This window comes from Mya arenaria, chromosome 13 (assembly GCF_026914265.1).
Source record: "Mya arenaria isolate MELC-2E11 chromosome 13, ASM2691426v1".
NCBI classification, from domain to species: Eukaryota; Metazoa; Mollusca; class Bivalvia; order Myida; family Myidae; genus Mya; species Mya arenaria.
This window is the reverse complement of record NC_069134.1, coordinates 5,912,476-5,935,615: the sequence shown is the minus strand read 5'-3', so window position 1 is coordinate 5,935,615 and position 23,140 is coordinate 5,912,476. Positions and strand designations below refer to the sequence as shown.

At 39.9% G+C, this 23,140-nt stretch overlaps 1 protein-coding gene across 2 annotated transcripts in view; it reads right to left on the bottom strand.

Moving 5' to 3' along the window:
* The window catches only part of LOC128214040 (SCY1-like protein 2), a 100,524-nt gene that overhangs the window by 25,556 nt on the left and 51,828 nt on the right, over positions 1-23,140 (bottom strand). For both annotated transcript variants that reach the window (XM_052920269.1, XM_052920271.1), the window contains 5 exons: positions 13,049-13,165; positions 12,454-12,582; positions 9,185-9,361; positions 2,748-2,870; positions 2,239-2,352 (listed from right to left, as the gene is read on the bottom strand). In XM_052920269.1, coding sequence (XP_052776229.1) covers positions 2,239-2,352; positions 2,748-2,870; positions 9,185-9,361; positions 12,454-12,582; positions 13,049-13,165 — 660 coding nt within the window. The remainder of the gene's footprint in view (positions 1-2,238; positions 2,353-2,747; positions 2,871-9,184; positions 9,362-12,453; positions 12,583-13,048; positions 13,166-23,140) is intronic.

Below are 23,140 nucleotides of genomic sequence, written 5' to 3'. Positions count from 1 at the left end.
TTGAAATCACCTCAGAATGATTGGCAGACATGCCATTGGCTGAGAGCAAATGGCAGTATAGTTGTTGCAATGAGTATAAAAAAAAATAGTTCAAAGAAAGCAGATGATCTGTGTTATTTGATATCAAACCAGGTTATATAATGATGATCATTCGGTACACTTATTTGCAAGCAGTTTGACTCCTCCCTACCCACCAAATTCAATAAAAATATATCAAGCATTTTGTATGCAGTTTAGCTCCTCCCAGCCTACCATTCATTGAATCAAAAAAGATCTCCAGCCTTTTGCAAGCAGTTTTACTCCTCACAGCCTACCAATTTCACTAAACAAGAGGCCCAAGAGGGCCTATGCTCTACTGGCAAGGCTCTTGTGGTCATTTTCAATCCAGAGCATGTACATATGAGTAATAGGCAACAAATATATAGTTCACTCGATTAACTATCTGACAATAACCGAAAGTTCATAATATCAGTAAGGAATACATTCTTTATACATAGTATCATCATGATCATTTAAGGTTAAACCTGGAATCATACGTGTGATGCTTTAGTCATGCTTTTTGCAACAGTAAGTAAATTTCAACGACCCTTTTCTGTCTTTAATAACTTAACGAAAAAACATAACAACACAACACATACTTAATAATTGCACATTTATTGCAAAATGATGCACACCGCTTCAAGTAAGTTATCTTAGCATTTTATCTATCTAATCTATCTAAAAGCATCTTAAATATTTGTGAACCAGCTTAACATTTAATAACCCGTTATATTCAACATTTCATTAGAACATCTTAATTTCATGAACTTTTCACAAAAAAAAGTAAATTAGTTAATAACAAACGATACCAAAAAAGGTATCAAAAACAGAATGCATCAAGCCGGGATCCCCTGTATTTGCATGTAACACTGGACGCACTCTACTATATTAGAGACAGGTTATTGAAGAAGGTTTTATGAAATATATAAATAATTAAAATCAATTTATAATTTTAGGAGAGTTAATAAGTTTTTAAGCAAAAGAGTTTACATTCATCACATTTGTGTAAGAGGGTGACCTCCCTTGTTAAAATGAACTTAACGAGAATTTACCTGAAAGAAAAATTGACATTTACTCGACTTTTACCACAAGTTACGTAGTTAACGGAAGTAACATTAGCGACATCGATTTTTGACAACCACTATCGATTGTCGCCGACATAGCACTACCAGCGACGATTTATCGATTGTACTCAATAATCGTTTCATCACTAATCTGAGGACAGAAAGTGTTGTAAGCAGATTAGTTGCATGAACTATTTTAATATGTGCCGGTAAAGGTAATCTGAGGGTAAAAAATATTTGCTTTCAAAACTTAGAAAAATCTGAACAAAAATGGTAGTGGAGCACTAAATATAGCCTAATGTTCAAAATAGCAAGGATCTGCATAGCTGTTTCAGACAAAAAGGTTTTTAACATTTCCCAATTTAAGTATACCAAACCTGTGAAACCCTGGGCATGGCCAGTTATGATCCCAGGGGCATAATTTGAACAAACATTTACAAGCAATTGTTACTTTACATGTAAACTTGGCTAAAAATAGACTTCGCTCATGTAGACTTGGCTAAAAATAGACTTAGCTAAAAATATTATTTTTTTATACTTTCAAGGCCCATACTCTAGGCATGCATGGGCTGATCTGGCTGGTTTGCAAAAGGAACCGAGCTTTAATGGCTATCTAAATACTGTACAAGTTTCATCGAGATACGATCAAAACTGAAGACTGTATCATGTTCACAACCAATTGTTAACAGATTCACATACTTTTTATACTTTCAAGACCCATAATCTAGGCATGCATGGGCTGATCTGGCTAGTTTTCTAAAGGAACCAAGCTCTAATGGATATGTAGATACTGTATAAGTTTCATCCAGATACAATCAAAACTGAAGACTGTATTGTGTTCACAAGAAATTGTTTACAGACGCACGAAGGCACGGACGCACGGATGCACATACTACGTACACATTACCATCGCATAAGCTCTTCTGGCCTTTGGCCAGTAGAGCTAAATATATCTCCAGCCTTAAACCCTAAACTTCATAGATTTAGAAGGACATAAAATGCAGATTATACCCTGACTGTGCACTTTGTAATGCCACAGACAATGCTAAAGTTTTTGTTATTCTCCAAGGCATCATAATTTACACTTACAGACACATAGCCATACACCAGTCAATGATGGCTGGCCTATTTGTACCTTGATGTTGTCTGACTTATTGTAGAGGGACTTTGCACGGGGAAGCACCATAGTTTTCATTATGTTGTCATCCAGATACTCCTTCAATAGACAAATGCAACCTAGGGCTGCTTCCTGAAACACAGCAGGAAATATCACATTGTTACATATAATATGGAAAATAGCATTAGCGCATTGTCATTAATTGGCACTAGCTGAATTATGAGCTAAAAACAGACGACCTAATAGCTAAAACATTTTAAACGAGAGTAACGCAAAAGGATTTCAATGCTATTCCAGCGTTCTGATTTAATATTTTTCTTTTTAAAACAGCTACACATAATTATGAAAATTTCCATTGTATATATAAGTGTATCAACTTTATGTCTCCATGTCAGAAATGGTTTTGCAACTTATTAACTTTTCATAAAAAATTACCTTACCGAAGCCTGTGTGAATGAATGTTGACGACCAGAGGCAGAACTAGGGGGAGGGGGACTAGAAAGCTACTCCATGTACTGAAACACTACCTGAGCCTGTATGGAGTTGGAGTCGAGGGTGTTGAAAACAAGGGGGATAATCTCTGTTTTGATCTCCTCTAGGGAGGACTTGGCCAGAATCACATCAAGCTTGTCCAGAATGTACACCGTCGCCTGCAGCAAAAGGAACAACTTACTAGTTGAAGCTTGTAAATATAGATCATAACCTAACAATATGATAATGCATGATTGTTTTCTTGATGCCTTAGATATACAACTCATGTCTTCATAACATATACAATGCATTAATATATCCCATTAAATGATGTCAAAATACTTTCTTTTTTACAGGTTGCGAAAGTGGCAAAATGTTAGTACTGGTCAAAATACACATGAGAATTTGGCACTTATGTTGATAAAGTAATTTGGGTACATTTGTACCAGAATACAGGTATAACTACTAAGGGGGGTAATCTAGTGACCATGACCAATGCACATATCAAGTATGAAGACTCTACACTCACCGGAAACAAAGTGTGACAATGACGCCAGATAAAGTAATCCCTATGAGTTGTGTCTGCCATGCTTCCCCGGTGACACAAGGGTATTGGCGTTGTTTAAATGTGGAACCTTTATGTGGATGTCCATTTGTGCCAGACCTTTCATACATTTGTATCTTGGACATTATAATACTTAAATTTGGCCACTGCAGATTTTGTATAAAAAACAATGATTCTGTGAAAAAAATCCTTCATATTTCTTCAAGAGAAGCCGAGCTAATAAATAAGGCACCAAGATGAACATCACACCAACAGCTCAATTGTTATTTCTATGTCTGGGGCTTTCAGTGCAATGGATTATGCAATTCTGTATAATCATTAACTGATAAGAAAAACAATTCTATTATTTGTCACTCAGAGCAACTGGTCAATTCATTCATAGAGACATAAATATCGCAGGCACTTCTGCGGAATCTACACCCATTGACTTTTTTTCTCATCCTGGAAATGACAAAAACATTTCTTCTCATACTTGGTATGTCAAAAGCACAGGGGGATGGTGATATATGATTGTTTTCTTTGCAACAACATTTTCAGTTATTGAATAAACTGAGTTTTAAACCTTCTAGGAGTGGCACAAGAATTGGAGATTCACATACATGTTTGGAAGTTTATGACTTAAATAGTTGCATATGAAAAATAAACTGAAATAATCATTCTGAACATTTTATATTACAACTGACATATTCCATACATTGGTTCAGAGCTGAAAAGTACTTTGACTCTTAGTGAACTGGCCAATTAACTTGACGCAAATCTGAGCTGAGTTCCATCCTGTCATCTGTCAATGGTTGTTTGTCAGAGGTGGTCAAAGTTAAATCTATTGGACTTTTTTTTACTATGAGCATAATTGTTTGAATATTCACTGTATGATTGTGATGTGATTCACAGAGTGAACACCAAAATTTATATTTAACCAGTGGCATAGCCCTGAGTGAAATATTCACTTTTGGTGTTCACCAGGTGAAATATATAAACAATTTTCTTTTTATTATATGCCTAAAATCGGAATTAAAAGTAATTGAATTACACTTATTTAGAAAAACGGGCTAATTTGTATGCACACTTAATGAAATTTGAAACAGTGAAATATCAATTTTATTTCACTAATAAATCTTTATAAACGTGATGGTGATGTAAGAATATAATAAAAAACAAAAACATATGGGATATATTTTATTTATAAGCCAACTAAATAGCCATTTTATATGTGACCTTGGCCTTTGGAATGTACATAACCAAGATATAAGAATGTTCTGAAGACGTTTAAGGATGTACATGTATGTGTGTGGTGAGTAACAGAAGGACAGAAACTTGTTTATGCTGACCGCACCAGATTGGCCTACACCAAAATAAACCTTTCGGAAATTGAAACACAAACATAAAAAATGTCAGGAAAATCTTGAATTACAAAACTACACGTACTGAAACTACTGTATGAGAAAAGAGTAATAATAACAAAACACAAATATGATTTCGTGATCATATATGTATTTAAAATATTTAAGATGTGCATGTAGTTTTGTTTTTATCAAAAACATTAAACAAGGATCGATCTTTTCAGAAAAAAACCCCTACTGATGTTTTCTTGAAGTTTGCAATTACATAATGCAAACTAGCAATTTCTATTCATCTCTGATTCATATAACTATGCAGTTTTGCCTTGAAGACAAATACAGAAGAAAACCAGATCCTTAGAGGGACGACATTTGGTCATTATTCACAGAGACGGCTTACTAATGGATGGGACGCACAGAAATGACACACATGAATTTTACTCCCGGGAATGAACGGCCATATCACATACTTTTTCTGATTATTAATGACCACATTACACGGTGGCAAAGTAGATAATGTCCTGACAAATCAAGAAAAAAGAATCATACGTTTAAAGACGCAATTGACAGAAAAATATTTTTTCTTAATGAAAACAGAACATAAATAGATCTTACTCTCAGTAATATCCTTGTATTTAACTATAAATGTTTAAAAATAACAAAATGACACCGGAAATATTTGTGCCAAGTCATTTTGAAATTCTTTCACATCTCTCACCAGATATCAAACACACACCAGACATCCAGCACATACCTTGGATCTCACACCAGACATTTCACACCAGCTATCTCACACTTGACATCTCATACCAGACATTCAACACACCTGGGGGATCTCATACCAGACATCGCACAGCAGACATTGCACAACAGACATCTCACACCAGACATCTCACACCAGACATCTTACACCAGACATCTCAACCTAGACATCTCACACCAGACATTCAACACATCTGGGGGATCTCATACCAGACATCGCACAACAGACATCTCACACCAGACATCTCACACCCGACATCTTACACCAGACATTTCAACCTAGACATCTCACACCAGACATTAAACACACCTGGGGGATCTCATACCAGACATCACACAACAGACATCTCACACCAGACATCTCACACCAGACATCTCATACCAGACATCTTACCAATACATCATTACCAGACATCTCACACCAGACATCTTACCAATACATCATTACCAGACATCTCACACCAGACATCCAACACACACCTTGGATCTCATACCAGACATCTCATACTTGACATCTCACACCAGACATCTCACACTTAACATCTTACCCATACATCTCACACCAGACATCTAACACACACCTTGGATCTCATACCATACATCTCACACCAGACATCTCACACCAGACATCACACACTTGACATCTTACCCATACATCTCAAACCAAACATCTCACACCAGACATCTAACACCCACCTTGGATCTCACACCAGACATCTCCCACCAGACAGCTCACACCAGACATCTAACACCAGAAATCTCACACCAGACATCTCACACCAGACATCTCACACCAGACATCTCACAACAGACATCCCACACCAAACATCTCACACCAGACATCTCACACCAGACATCTCATGGTCCAGATATCTCACACCAGACATCTCATGGTCCAGATATCTCACACCATACATCTCACACCAGACATCTCACACCAGACATCTTACCCATGCATCTCAAACCAAAAATCTCACACCAGACATCTAACACCCACCTTGGATCTCACACCAAACATCTCACTACAGACATCTCACACCAGACATCTCACACCAAACATCTCACTACAGACATCTCACACAAGACATCACACACCAGACATCTCATCGTCTAGATATCTCACAACAGACATCTCACACCAGACATCTCACACCAGACATCTCACACCAGACATCTCACACCAGACATCTCACACCAGATATATTTGTATCCTAAATATGAGCTTTGCAGTAGGTAATGTAACTTTTAGCAGGAGAATAAATTTATGTGACAAATAGAAAACTAGACAAAATCCTTCAATACCCCAATGTCAATCAACATGATAATACAGGGTCATTTCCTAACAGGGAACTATTCCTATCCCCACAAGCACTAAAACAGGATTTCATATGATCCGCAACCTTTTGCATTCTGTAGGGAATCATTGGTTTCACTTTCAGGGGGTAATTTCTTTCTGAAGATCTCTAAGTACATTCCTATGGCAAGTTAGAAAAGAAAAAAACAACAACATTTTTTGATTCTCTTTAAGTCAGGCATCAAAGCAAAATGTGTTATTAGTTTTCTGACAATTAATCTAAAACATCAGACCTCTTGAAATTCCAATCCTTTTGGTGTTTTAAATGTTTATGTCAGGGCAATTCTGTTTTTATACCTCTCGTTGACAGAGAGCAATATCAGTCACTTTTGGACTTTATATTAAATACATCTTTCAGTAAGTCTACTGAAATTAACAATGAAGTTTTGAACTAACATAACAAGAACAAAAAATGAGTTAGCAATTATGTCTGTGATAATTGTCACTTTCAATATTTTGCAATTAAGCTGAAAACATCCATCTTGAAAACATCGCATGCTTGAATAGCAAAACTAGGCACTTTTGTTTTGCTGTTTGTAAAGAAAACAAACATGTCTGATTTGCGCACCTTTCTTAGAAAGAAGAGCATTCAATAGCACACTAGGAAGAACGAACATGAATTACTCACCAAGAAATATGGTCTTGAATTGCTCACCAGGAAATAGGGTCCTCATTTGCTCACCAGCAAATAGAGCCCTGAATTGCTCACCAGAAAAAAAGCCATGAATTGCTCACAAGGAAATATGGTCTTGAATTGGTAACCAGGAAATAGGGCCCTAAATTGCTCACCAGGAAATAGGGTCCTGATTTGCTCACCAGCAAATAGAGCCCTGAATTGCTCACCAGAAAATAGAGCCATGAACTGCTCACAAGGAAATATGGTCTTGAATTGGTAACCAGGAAATCGGGCCCTAAATTGCTCACCAGGAAATAGGGTCCTGATTTGCTCACCAGCAAATAGAGCCCTGAATTGCTCACCAGAAAATAGAGCCATGAACTGCTCACAAGGAAATATGGTCTTGAATTGCTCAACAGGAAATAGGGTCCTGATATACTCACCAGGTAATAGAGCCCTGAATTGCTCACCAGAAAATAGAGCCATGAATTGCTCACCAGAAAAAATGGTCCTGAATTGCTCACCAGGAAATAAGGCTCTGAATTGTTCACCGGAAAATAGGGTCCTTAATTGATCACCAGGAAATAGGGCCCTGAATTGCTCACCAGGAAAAAGGGTCCTTAATTGCTCACCAAGAAATTGGGTCATGAATTGCTCACCAAGAAATTGGGTCATTAATTGTTTACCAACAAATAGGGTCCTGAATGGCTCACCAGAAAATAAGGTCCTTAAATGCTCACCAGGAAATAAGGCCCTGAAGTGCTCACCAGAAAATAGGGTCCTGAATTTTTCATCAGGAAATAGGGTCCTGGATTACACTCCAGAAAATAGGTCCCTTGATTACTCACTAGTAAAAGGGCTCTGCTTTGCTCACAAGGAAATAATGTAGGCTGCTGAAGAGCTAAATTTAAAATAGGGTCCTGAATTGCTCACCAGAAAATACAGCCCTGAATTACTCACCAGAAAATAGGGCCCTGCATTTTGCTCACCAAGAAATATGATCTGTAATTGCTCACCAGCAAATCCGGCCCTAAATTGCTCACCAGAGAGTGGAGCCCTGAAATGCTCATCAAAAAATGGAGTCTTGAATTACTCACCAGAAAAATGGGTCCTGATTTGCTTATGAAGAAAAAGGGCCCTGAATTACTCACCAGAAAATAGGGCCCTGCATTTTGCTCACCAAGAAATATGATCTGTAATTGCTCACCAGCAAATCCGGCCCTAAATTGCTCACCAGAGAGTGGAGCCCTGAAATGCTCATCAAAAAATGGAGTCTTGAATTACTCACCAGAAAAATGGGTCCTGATTTGCTTATGAAGAAAAAGGGCCCTGAATTGCTCACCAGGAAATAGGGCCCAAAATTGCTCACAAAGAAATAGGGTCCTAAATTGCTCACATAAAAATAGGACCCTGAATGGCTCACCAGCAAATAAGACCTTGAATTGTTTACATGGAAATAGAGCCCTGAATAATTCATCAGGAGATAGGGCATTGCATTTTGCTAACCAGAAAATAGGGCCCTGAATTGCTCATCAGGAAATTTGATCCTGAAAAGCTCACAGGAAATATGGCCCTGAATAGCTCACAGGATATAGGGTTCTGAATTTCATACAAGGAAATAGGAACCATGATAGTTTGCCATGAAACATGGCCATGAATTGCTCACCAGGAATTTTGGCCCTGAATTGCTCACCAGGAAATAGGGCCTGCTCACCAGGAAATAGGGCCCTGAATTGCTCACAAGAAAATAGGAGCATGATCTGGACTTATAAAGTTTATCACATATAACATTGAACAAATGCTGAAATATGAATGTTTTTGTTAAAGCAGAGTTTTTTGGGTGAATCCATGTTATTTACCTGCATTGGTCTTGGAGAGTTGAGTATAGTTCGGAATTCTGGAAGTATCACAGTCTTGTAATCGTGAGGGGAAACATGGTCAATGAGGGCCAACATGGCAGGCAGGGCCAGGAACATGGTGTCTATAGCCAGGCACCATTCCACCAGGTTGGGTAATACATTCCCATACAGCACTTTCTGCAAGGGTAAGGTAAATAATTATAACTCAGATGGAACTTCCCTCCAGCTACTGTGAGAGCTTTTTTAGGCTTGTTAGCCAGTATTCAGCTTTATTTGCAAGCCCAAAAGCATATATTTTCCCCAGTTTCAATCCCAATATTCCCATTGAATCTTTGAAAAAAATGTTTGTCAAATTTGGTACAAATTATCTCCCAGGCCATTTATGAAATGTATTAACTGAATAAATAATTATTTTTAAATCTTGATTTTAATAATAATTATAAATGCAATAAATCAATTTTATATTTGAAATATTTTTCTCAATTTCAAACATCCTAAATGTGAAAATTCCCTATTTGACAGTCCATCAATATGGGTTTTCTTTCTCAATAAGACAAAAAAAGCCCTGTCTGTATTACTGTTAAAACGCCTCTGGCTTCTGACTTCTTGAATATCCAGGATGACCTGTATCACGTCAGTGTATACTTCTACCTACAGATCTTGTGTATCAAGTTAGTGTACATTAATGGCTTCTGACCTTGTGTATGAGAGAAGTGAATATCCCTGGTTACTAACCTTGTGTACATGCCTTGTTAGTGACCTTGTGTACATGCCTGGTTACTAACCTTGTGTACATGCCTTGTTAGTGACCTTGTGTACATGCCTGGTAACTGACCTTGTGTACATGCCTGACTTCTGACCTTAAGTACATGCCTGGTTACTGAACTTGTGTACATGCCTGGTTACTGATCTTGTGTACATGCCTGGTTACTGACCTTGTGTTCATGCGTGGTTACTGACCTTGTGTACATGCCTGGTTACTGAACTTGTGTACATGCCTGACTACTGACCTTGTGTACATGCCTGATTACTGACCTTGTGTACATCCCTGGTTACTGACCTTGTGTACATCCCTGGCTACTGACCTTGTGTACATGCCTGGCTACTGACAGCTCATCTTGTGTATGAGGTAAGTCTACATGCCTGGTTACTGACTTTGTGTATGAGGTTAGTGTACATGCCTGGCTACTGACCTTGTGTATGAGGTTAGAGTACATGCCTGGCCACTGATGTTGTGTATGAGGTTAGTATACATGCCTGGCTACTGACCTTGTGTATGAGGTTAGATTATATGCCCAGCTACTGATGTTATGTATGAGGTTAGTATTCATGCCTGACTACTGACCTTATGTATGAGGTTAGTGTACATGCCAAGCCACCGACCTTGTGTACATGCCTGGTTACTGACATGGTGCATGAGGTGAGTGTACATTCCCATGCTACTGACATTGTGTTTGAGGTTAGTGTACATGCCAGGCTATTGACCTTGTGTACATGCCTGGCTACTGACCCTGTGTATGAGAAAGTGTACATGCCTGGCTATTGACCTTGTGTATGAGGTAAGTTTACATACCTGGCTACTGACCTTGTGAATGAGGTTAATGTACATGCCTGACTACTGACCCTTTGTATGAGGTTAATGTACATGCCTGGCTACTGGCCCTGTGTTTTAGGAAAGTGTACATGCCTTGCTACTGACCTTGTGTATGAGGTAAATTTACATACCTGGTTACCGACCTTGTGAATGAGGTTAATGAACAAGCCTGGCTACTGACCCTGTGTTTGAGGAAAGTGTACATGCCTGAGTACTCACCTTATGTATGTCTGGGATGACCTGTATAAGGTAAGTGTACACTCCTGACTACTCACCTTGTGTATGTCTGGGATGACCTGTATGAGGTAATTGAACACTCCTGACTACTCACCTTGTGTATGTCTGAGATGACCTGTATGAGGTAAGTGTACACTCCTGACTACTCACCTTGTGTATATCTGGGATGACCTGTATGAGGTAAGTGTACACTCCTGACTACTCACCTTGTGTATGTCTGGGATGACATGTATGAGGTAAGTGTACACTCCTGACTACCCACCTTGTGTTTGTCTGTGATGACCTGTATGAGGTAAGTGTACACTCCTGACTACTCACCTTGTGTATGTCTGGGATGACTTGTATGAGGTAAGTGTACACTTTTGACTACTCACCTTGTGTTTGTCTGGGATGACCTGTATGAGGTAAGTGTACACTCCTGACTACTCACCTTGTGTATGTCTGGGATGACCTGTATGAGGTAAGTGTACACTCCTGACTACTGACCTTGTGTATGTCTGGGATGACATGTTTGAGGCTAGTGTACACTCCTGACTACTCACCTTGTGTATGTCTGGGATGACCTGTATGAGGTAAGTGTACACTCCTGACTACTGACCTTGTGTATGTCTGGGATGACATGTATGAGGCTAGTGTACACTCCTGACTACTCACCTTGTGTATGTCTGGGATGACCTGTATGAGGTAAGTGTACACTCCTGACTACTGACCTTGTGTATGTCTGGGATGACATGTATGAGGCTAGTGTACACTCCTGACTACTCACCTTGTGTATGTCTGGGATGACCTGTATGAGGTAAGTATACACTCCTGACTACTCACCTTGTGTATGTCTGGGATGACCTGTATGAGGCTAGTGAACACTCCTGACTACTCACCTTGTGTATGTCTGGGATGACATGTATGAGGTAAGTGTACACTCCTGACTACTGACCTTGTGTATGTCTGGGATGACCTGTATGAGGTAAGTGTACACTCCTGACTACTCACCTTGTGTATGTCTGGGATGACATGTATGAGATTAGTGTACACTCCTGACTTCTCACCTTGTGTATGTCTGGGATGACCTGTATGAGGTAAGTGTACACTCCTGACTTCTCACCTTGTGTATGTCTGGGATGACCTGTATGAGATTAGTGTACACTCCTGACTACCCACCTTGTGTATGTCTGGGATGACCTGTATGAGGTAAGTGTACACTCCTGACTACTCACCTTGTGTATGTCTGGGATGACCTGTATGAGATTAGTGTACACTCCTGACTACCCACCTTGTGTATGTCTGGGATGACCTGTATGAGGTAAGTGTACACTCCTGACTACTCACCTTGTGTATGTCTGGGATGACCTGTATGAGATAAGTGTACACTCCTGACTTCTCACCTTGTGTATGTCTGGGATGACCTGTATGAGATTAGTGTACACTCCTGACTACTCACCTTGTGTATGTCTGGGATGACCTGTATGAGATTAGTGTACACCTCAGCTCGCTGCTGCTGTGTATCTAAAAGGTCTAGGTTATCTAGGCGCTGAAGACATGAAACCACAGGGTCATGGAAGTATTTCAACTGGAAATGGAGCAAAGGAAAAGCACAGTTGACAAATGGTCTTAATGAATGAGTCACTTGTGATTCTAGTAATGATAAAAAACATTACCAAACAGTTATGTCAACAGTATTAAAAAGCATAGTTTAACTTTTATGATAAGAGGAGATATTCTGTGCCAAAGAGTAATGTACAGAAAATATTACAGCTTTCCCTATAACAAACAACATTGTCAGTTTAATGCTTCAGAAGAAATGATCAATATGCAGTTTTTGACAGACCTGATAAATTGTGAGCCAATAAAATGGGAAAAAAGCAGACCAGACTATTTTATTGCCTTAATATAATAATTAACCTATGATGCAATCAGATTGGGAAAACAGTGATGACAAGCACCAGACACCAGAACAAGGTAAATAGTATTTATATTGGCATTAACTGACATACTCTGCTGCATACAAGCCAAATCAAGGCTTTACAAATACTCACCAGTGAGAAGAGTTGTGCGGTGGGGCGGTAGCGGGTGTCCTTGTTGATCATTTTCTCCACGGGCTCCACCAGTGGGAGGGGCATCCGGTGCGCTACATCTCCAAATTGTTGGGTCAACTGCAACAGGCAAATTGTATCATATTGACTTTAGTTTTAATAAGTGAAAACACCTATTTATAAGATATAATGGAATCAAATTTTGGTTCCTAGGATTGAAATCCGTACAGCTGCTCTATCTGTGAGACCTCAAAAAAGTGCATCTGGTTTAGTCAGGTGGTCCTTTTTTATATTGTGCATTAGATTTAAGTTGTTTTGTGGCAAATATAGAACATAATGGAGCTTAAATACCAGAGACAGAGAAAGCTCTTAATAACAAAAATTATGTCTGAAGAAGAACATACTGTCTGAGATTGACAACACTGAACATATCAAGAGCTCTGGCTCAATCATATGTTGTTTTACAACTCTGGTCAAGATTTAAACAAAAATACCCAGTACATCACAATAATGTAATCGAGTACAACTCGTTGTTTTATAACAATTATTCAAATACATTTTTTGCACTACAATTAGTTTTCTTTGAAATATGTACAAAATGTTTTGATGAACAAAATGAGAAAATATGTTTCTAAAAAGAATAAAATAAATAGAATAATTATGAATCCTATTATGCTTTTTTGTTGTATTACAATTTGAGATTGAGATTGACTTTGTGAGTATTGTTTTGATATTGGAGCCTTTTCTTAAGAAGTTAAACAAACCTTCTGTTATTTTTTTATTGAACACTTCAAGTTACATGTATTTAAGTGATGATGGGAAAACTGATTATTTGTTGCCCTGTAAATGTGACCTTGACCCTTAATTGACCTTCCTGAAAAATGCCCTTCTCAGGTTATCCTAATATGTGAACATTCAACAGTTGTTTCAAATAACTTACATCAGTAACAGAACAGAAATTTTATTTCATGTCAGATATTCATAAATTACAACACTAGCTCGCATATAATGCTATTTTCTGACATTAAGACGAGTATGGCAACCTCGTCTAAAAGTGTTAGTTTGGGCTTATTTATGCACATTACTCTACACGAGGTATATTTTCTGTCTTACTGTGCCAATTAATTTCAATTAATTTCAATATCTAATAAAGTCACTTTGACTGCTGACAACTTCTTATGACAATAACCTTGAAATACTGTACAATGTTTAAATGTGGTGACTTCATTATCATTCAGGGGCTCTGCAGTGTCTGCACCTTTGTGATAAATGCATGCCTTAGATGTGACTGCCTGCTTGCTGTTACCATGTAGCTATATAAGGATGACAGTAACACTGTTTTATTCCCTGACTCTTATCTGGTAAGTGACACCATCACAGACCTGTCAGCCACAGTGTTTTCAGGGTGTATCTGGTGCAAATTCTGTGCTTTTATACATTTATTGGAGAGCTTACAGATTAGAGATAGGAAACAATGAACAAAGTTTTTTGCTGGAAATCATCTGAGATTACATAAAACTAGATCTATCACTGGATGTGATTGGTACCCCCATAACAACTCCTTATAAAAAGAAGTATCACTGGGAGTGATGTATGCTCCTTCAATGTGTATGAGGTTTTAAGTCAATACCTCAAAAATATATGAAGTAGACTATTCCCAATGTCCAAGGACTGATGGATGGACAGACAAGGTGATCCTATAAAGCCCCAACCAAACAAGTGGTGGGGGAATAAAGACAGAAATTGCACCTGAAGGCAATTCATGGCAAATGTCAAAGCGTATTGATTGCAGAACTCTGAGTTGCAGTATGCAAGGCTAATGAAAGTGACATTCAAAATGATATATTTTAAACTTAAGATCCCAGACAATCAATAACATCATTTAAACAGGGCAGGTAATGTTCGTAAGGGTCATCAACTAAAGCCATTTTAAATTAATCAAGCCTATAGGCAACCATTTTATTCAATTTCAATGTCTGTATATCAAAGCGCTATCACTAGCATTTGCCCTGTCCATGACAATGGAAGTATGATTGAGTAAATGTATTTTATGAAATATAACTTGTAACCATGTGGGTTGTGTAACCTGATCTACTTGTTCTAGGCACAGCTGTTGGTTGTGTTACCTGATCTACATGTTCTAGGCACAGCTGTTGGTTGTGTTACCTGCTCTACATGTTCTAGGTACAGCTGTTGGTTGTGTTACATGGTCTACATGTTCTAGGCACAGCTGTTGGTTGTGTAACCTGGTCTACATGTTCTAGGCACAGCTGTTGGTCGTGTTACCTGGTCTACATGTTCTAGGCACAGCTGTTGGTTGTGTTACCTGGTTTACATGTTCTAGGCACAGCTGTTGGTTGTGTAACCTGGTCTTCATGTTCTAGGCACAGCTGTTGGTTGTGTTACATGGTCTACATGTTCTAGGCACATCTATTCATTGTGTTACCTGTTCTACTTGTTCTAGGCACAGCTGTTGGTTGTGTAACCTGGTCTACATGCTTGAGGCACAGCTGTTTGTTGTGATACCTGGTCTACATGTTCTAGGCACAGCTGTTGGTTGTGTTACCTGCTTTACATGTTCTAGGTACAGCTGTGGGCTATATTACCTGGTCTACATGTTCTAGGTACAGCTGTTGGCTGTGTTAACTGGTCTACATGTTCTAGGTACAATTGTTGGTTGTGGTACCTAGTCTACATGTTCTATGAACAGCTGTTGGTTGTTTAACCTGATCTATATGTTCTAGGCACAGCTGTTGATTGTGTTACCTGCTCTACATCTTCTAGGCTTCGCTGTTGGTTGTGTTTCCTGGTCTACATGTTCTAGGCACAGCTATTGGTTGTGTTACCTGCTCTACATTTTCTAGGCACAGCTGTTGGTTGTGTTACCTAGCCTACATGTTCTATGAACAGCTGTTGGCTGTGTTACCTGGTCTAAATGTTCTAGGCACAGCTTTTGGTTGTGTTACTTGATCTACATGTTCTAGGCACAGCTGTTGGTATTTAACCTGATCTACATGTTCTAGGCACAGCTTTTGGTTGTGTTACCTGATCTACATGTTCTAGGCACAGCTGTTGGTTGTGTTACCTGATTTGAATGTTCTAGGCACAGGTGTTGGTTGTTTACCTGATCTACATGTTCTAGGTACAGCTGTTGGTTTTGTTACCTGATCTACATGTTCTAGGTACAGCTGTTGGTTGTGTTACCTGGTCTTCATGTTTCAAGTACAGCTGTTGGTTGTGTTACCTGGTCTACATTTTCTAGGTACAGCTGTTGGTTGTGTTAACTGGTCTACATGTTTCAGATGAGTTGTGTTGTATTACCTGGTCTTCATGTTTAATGTACAGCTGTGGATTGTGTTAACTGGCTCTTCATGCTCTAGGTACAGGTGTTGGTTATGTTACCTGGTCTACATGTTCTAGGTACAGCTGTTGGTTGTGTTACCTGCTCTACATGTTCTAGGTACAGGTGTTGGTGTGTTACCTGGTCTACATGTTCCAGGTACAGCTGTGGGCTATATTACCTGGTCTACATGTTCTAGGTACAGCTATTGGCTGTGTTAACTGGTCAACATGTTCTAGGTACAATTGTTGGTTTTGGTACCTAGTCTACATGTTCTATGAACAGCTGTTGGTTGTTTAACCTGATCTACATGTTCTAGGCACAGCTGTTGGTTGTGTTACCTGCTCTTCATCTTCTAGGCACCGCTGTTGGTTGTGTTTCCTGGTCTACATGTTCTAGGCACAGCTATTGGTTGTGTTACCTGCTCTACATTTTCTAGGCACAGCTGTTGGTTGTGTTACCTAGCCTACATGTTCTATGAACAGCTGTTGGTTGTGTTACCTAGTCTTCATGTTCTATGAACAGCTGTTGGTTATTTAACCTGATCTACATGTTCTAGGTGTTGGTTTTGTTACCTGATCTACATGTTCTAGGTACAGCTGTTGGTTGTGTTACCTGGTCTTCATGTTTCAAGTACAGCTGTTGGTTGTGTTACCTGGTCTACATTTTCTAGGTACAGCTGTTGGTTGTGTTAACTGGTCTACATGTTTCAGATGAGTGTTTTGATGTATTACCTTTCTTCATGTTTAATGTACAGCTTTGGATTGTGTTAACTGGCTCTTTATGCTCTAGGTACAGGTGTTGGTTATGTTACCTGGTCTACATGTTCCAGGTACAGCTGTTGGCTATGTTACCTGGTCTACATGTTCTAGGTACAGCTGTGGGCTATGTTACCTGGTCTACATGTTCTAGGTACAGCTGTGGGCTATGTTACCTGGTCTACATGTTCTAGGTACAGCTGTTGGCTGTGTTAACTGGTCTTCATGCTCTAGGTACAATTGTTGGTTTTGGTACCTAGTCTACATGTTCTATGAACAGCTGTTGGTTGTGTTACCTGGTCTACATGTTCCAGGTACAGCTGTGGGCTATGTTACCTGGTCTACATGTTCTAGGTACAGCTGTTGGTTGTGTTACCTGGTCTACATGTTCTAGGTACAGGTGTTGGTGTGTTACCTGATCTACATGTTCTAGGCACAGCTGTTGGTTGTGTTACCTGATCTACATGTTCTAGGCACAGCTGTTGGTTGTGTTACCTGATTTAAATGTTCTAGGCACAGGTGTTGGTTGTTTACCTGATCTACATGTTCAAGGTACAGCTGTTGGTTTTGTTACCTGATCTACATGTTCTAGGTACAGCTGTTGGTTGTGTTACCTGGTCTTCATGTTTCAAGTACAGCTGTTGGTTGTGTTACCTGGTCTACATGTTCTAGGTACAGCTGTTGGTTGTGTTACCTGGCCTTCATGTTTCAAGTACAGCTGTTGGTTGTGTTACCTGTTCAACATTTTCAAGGTACAGCTGTTGGTTGTGTTAACTGGTCTGCATGTTTCAGAAGAGTTGTTTGTTGTATTACCTGGTCTTCATGTTTAATGTACAGCTGTGGATTGTGTTAACTGGCTCTACATGCTCTAGGTACAGGTGTTGGTGTGTTACCTGGTCTACATGTTCCAGGTACAGCTGTGGGCTATGTTACCTGGTCTTCATGTTTAAGGTACAGCTGTTGGTTGTGTTACCTGGTCTACATGTTCTTGGTACAGGTGTTGGTGTGTTACCTGATCTACATGTTCTAGGCACACCTGTTGGTTGTGTTACCTGATCTACATGTTCTAGGCACAGCTGTTGGTTGTGTAACCTGATTTAAATGTTCTAGGCACAGCTGTTGGTTGTTTACCTGATCTACATGTTCAAGGTACAGCTGTTGGTTGTGTTACCTGATCTACATGTTCTAGGTACAGCTGTTGGTTGTGTTACCTGGCCTTCATGTTTCAAGTACAGCTGTTGGTTGTGTTACCTGGTCTACATGTTCTAGGTACAGCTGTTGGTTGTGTTACCAGGTCTTCATGTTTCAAGTACAGCTGTTGGTTGTGTTACCTGGTCAACATTTTCAAGGTACAGCTGTTGGTTGTGTTAACTGGTCTACATGTTTCAGAAGAGTTGTTTGTTGTATTACCTAGTCTTCATGTTTAATGTACAGCTGTGGATTGTGTCAACTGGCTCTACATGCTCTAGGTACAGGTGTTGGTTGTGTTACCTGGTCTACATGTTCTAGGCACAGCTGTTGGTTGTGTTACCTGATCTACATGTTCTAGGCACAGCTGTTGGTTGTAATACCTGTTCTACTTGTTCTAGGCACAGCTGTTGGTTGTGTAACCTGGTTTACATGCTTGAGGCACAGCTGTTTGTTGTGTTACCTGGTCTACATGTTCTAGGCACTGCTGTTGGTCGTGTTACCTGGTCTACATGTTCTAGGTACAGCTGTGGGCTTTGTTACCTGGTCTACATGTTCTAGGTACAGCTATTGGCTGTGTTAACTGCTCTACATGTTCTAGGTACAATTGTTGGTTGTGGTACCTAGTCTACATGTTCTATGAACAGCTGTTGATTGTTTAACCTGATCTACATGTTCTAGGCACAGCTGTTGGTTATGTTACCTGCTCTACATGTTCTAGGCACAGCTGTTGGTTGTGTTACCTGGTCTACATGTTCTAGGCACAGCTTTTGGTTGTGTTACTTGTTATGCATTTTCTAGGCACAGCTGTTGGTTGTGTTACCTGGTCTACATGCTCTAGGTACAGCTGTTGGCTGTGTTACCTGGTCTATATGTTCTAGGTACAATTGTTGGTTGTGTTACCTAGTCTACATGTTCTATGAACAGCTGTTGGTTGTTTAACCTGATCTACATGTTCTAGGCACAGCTTTTGGTTGTGTTACCTGAGCTACATGTTCTAGGCACAGCTGTTGGTTGTGTTACCTGTTTTAAATGTTCTAGGCACAGGTGTTGGTTGTTTACCTGATCTACATGTTCTAGGTACAGCTGTTGGTTTTGTTACCTGATCTACATGTTCTAGGTACAGTTGTTGGTTGTGTTACCTGGTCTACATGTTCTAGGTACAGCTGTTGGTTTTGTTACCTGGTCTACATTTTCTAGGTACAGCTGTTGTTGTGTTAACTGGTCTACATGTTTCAGATGAGTTGTTTGTTGTATTACCTGGTCTTCATGTTTAATGTACAGCTGTGGATTGTGTTAACTGGCTCTACATGCTCTAGATACAGGTGTTGGTTGTGTTACCTGGTCTACATGTTTCAGATGAGTGTTTTGTTGTATTACCTGGTCTTCATGTTTAATGTACAGCTTTGGATTGTGTTAACTGGCTCTTTATGCTCTAGGTACAGGTGTTGGTTATGTTACCTGGTCTACATGTTCTAGGTACAGCTGTTGGTTGTGTTACCTGCTCTACATGTTCTAGGTACAGGTGTTGGTGTGTTACCTGGTCTACATGTTCCAGGTACAGCTGTTGGCTATGTTACCTGGTCTACATGTTCTAGGTACAGCTGTGGGCTATGTTACCTGGTCTACATGTTCTAGGTACAGCTGTGGGCTATGTTACCTGGTCTACATGTTCTAGGTACAGCTGTTGGCTGTGTTAACTGGTCTTCATGCTCTATGTACAATTGTTGGTTTTGGTACCTAGTCTACATGTTCTATGAACAGCTGTTGGTTGTGTTACCTGGTCTACATGTTCCAGGTACAGCTGTGGGCTATGTTACCTGGTCTACATGTTCTAGGTACAGCTGTTGGTTGTGTTACCTGGTCTACATGTTCTAGGTACAGGTGTTGGTGTGTTACCTGATCTACATGTTCTAGGCACAGCTGTTGGTTGTGTTACCTGATCTACATGTTCTAGGCACAGCTGTAGGTTGTGTTACCTGATTTAAATGTTCTAGGCACAGGTGTTGGTTGTTTACCTGATCTACATGTTCAAGGTACAGCTGTTGGTTTTGTTACCTGATCTACATGTTCTAGGTACAGCTGTTGGTTGTGTTACCTGGTCTTCATGTTTCAAGTACAGCTGTTGGTTGTGTTACCTGGTCTACATGTTCTAGGTACAGCTGTTGGTTGTGTTACCTGGCCTTCATGTTTCAAGTACAGCTGTTGGTTGTGTTACCTGTTCAACATTTTCAAGGTACAGCTGTTGGTTGTGTTAACTGGTCTGCATGTTTCAGAAGAGTTGTTTGTTGTATTACCTAGTCTTCATGTTTAATGTACAGCTGTGGATTGTGTTAACTGGCTCTACATGCTCTAGGTACAGGTGTTGGTGTGTTACCTGGTCTACATGTTCCAGGTACAGCTGTGGGCTATGTTACCTGGTCTTCATGTTTAAGGTACAGCTGTTGGTTGTGTTACCTGGTCTACATGTTCTTGGTACAGGTGTTGGTGTGTTACCTGATCTACATGTTCTAGGCACACCTGTTGGTTGTGTTACCTAATCTACATGTTCTAGGCACAGCTGTTGGTTGTGTTACCTGATTTAAATGTTCTAGGCACAGCTGTTGGTTGTTTACCTGATCTACATGTTCAAGGTACAGCTGTTGGTTGTGTTACCTGATCTACATGTTCTAGGTACAGCTGTTGGTTGTGTTACCTGGTCTTCATGTTTCAAGTACAGCTGTTGGTTGTGTTACCTGGTCTACATGTTCTAGGTACAGCTGTTGGTTGTGTTACCAGGTCTTCATGTTTCAAGTACAGCTGTTGGTTGTGTTACCTGGTCAACATTTTCAAGGTACAGCTGTTGGTTGTGTTAACTGGTCTACATGTTTCAGAAGAGTTGTTTGTTGTATTACCTAGTCTTCATGTTTAATGTACAGCTGTGGATTGTGTTAACTGGCTCTACATGCTCTAGGTACAGGTGTTGGTTGTGTTACCTGGTCTACATGTTCTAGGCACAGCTGTTGGTTGTGTTACCTGATCTACATGTTCTAGGCACAGCTGTTGGTTGTAATACCTGTTCTACTTGTTCTAGGCACAGCTGTTGGTTGTGTAACCTGGTTTACATGCTTGAGGCACAGCTGTTTGTTGTGTTACCTGGTCTACATGTTCTAGGCACTGCTGTTGGTCGTGTTACCTGGTCTACATGTTCTAGGTACAGCTGTGGGCTTTGTTACCTGGTCTACATGTTCTAGGTACAGCTATTGGCTGTGTTACCTGCTCTACATGTTCTAGGTACAATTGTTGGTTGTGGTACCTAGTCTACATGTTCTATGAACAGCTGTTGGTTGTTTAACCTGATCTACATGTTCTAGGCACAGCTGTTTGTTATGTTACCTGCTCTACATGTTCTAGGCACAGCTGTTGGTTGTGTTACCTGGTCTTCATGTTTAATGTACAGCTTTGGATTGTGTTAACTGGCTCTTTATGCTCTAGGTACAGGTGTTGGTTATGTTACCTGGTCTACATGTTCTAGGTACAGCTGTTGGTTGTGTTACCTGCTCTACATGTTTTAGGTACAGGTGTTGGTGTGTTACCTGGTCTACATGTTCCAGGTACAGCTGTTGGCTATGTTACCTGGTCTACATGTTCTAGGTACAGCTGTGGGCTATGTTACCTGGTCTACATGTTCTAGGTACAGCTGTGGGCTATGTTACCTGGTCTACATGTTCTAGGTACAGCTGTTGGCTGTGTTAACTGGTCTTCATGCTCTATGTACAATTGTTGGTTTTGGTACCTAGTCTACATGTTCTATGAACAGCTGTTGGTTGTGTTACCTGGTCTACATGTTCCAGGTACAGCTGTGGGCTATGTTACCTGGTCTACATGTTCTAGGTACAGCTGTTGGTTGTGTTACCTGGTCTACATGTTCTAGGTACAGCTGTTGGTTGTGTTACCTGGTCTTCATGTTTCAAGTACAGCTGTTGGTTGTGTTACCTGGTCTACATGTTCTAGGTACAGCTGTTGGTTGTGTTACCTGGCCTTCATGTTTCAAGTACAGCTGTTGGTTGTGTTACCTGTTCAACATTTTCAAGGTACAGCTGTTGGTTGTGTTAACTGGTCTGCATGTTTCAGAAGAGTTGTTTGTTGTATTACCTGGTCTTCATGTTTAATGTACAGCTGTGTATTGTGTTAACTGGCTCTACATGCTCTAGGTACAGGTGTTGGTGTGTTACCTGGTCTACATGTTCCAGGTACAGCTGTGGGCTATGTTACCTGGTCTTCATGTTTAAGGTACAGCTGTTGGTTGTGTTACCTGGTCTACATGTTCTTGGTACAGGTGTTGGTGTGTTACCTGATCTACATGTTCTAGGCACACCTGTTGGTTGTGTTACCTAATCTACATGTTCTAGGCACAGCTGTTGGTTGTGTTACCTGATTTAAATGTTCTAGGCACAGCTGTTGGTTGTTTACCTGATCTACATGTTCAAGGTACAGCTGTTGGTTGTGTTACCTGATCTACATGTTCTAGGTACAGCTGTTGTTGGTTGTGTTACCTGGTCTTCATGTTTCAAGTACAGCTGTTGGTTGTGTTACCTGGTCTACATGTTCTAGGTACAGCTGTTGGTTGTGTTACCAGGTCTTCATGTTTCAAGTACAGCTGTTGGTTGTGTTACCTGGTCAACATTTTCAAGGTACAGCTGTTGGTTGTGTTAACTGGTCTACATGTTTCAGAAGAGTTGTTTGTTGTATTACCTAGTCTTCATGTTTAATGTACAGCTGTGGATTGTGTTAACTGGCTCTACATGCTCTAGGTACAGGTGTTGGTTG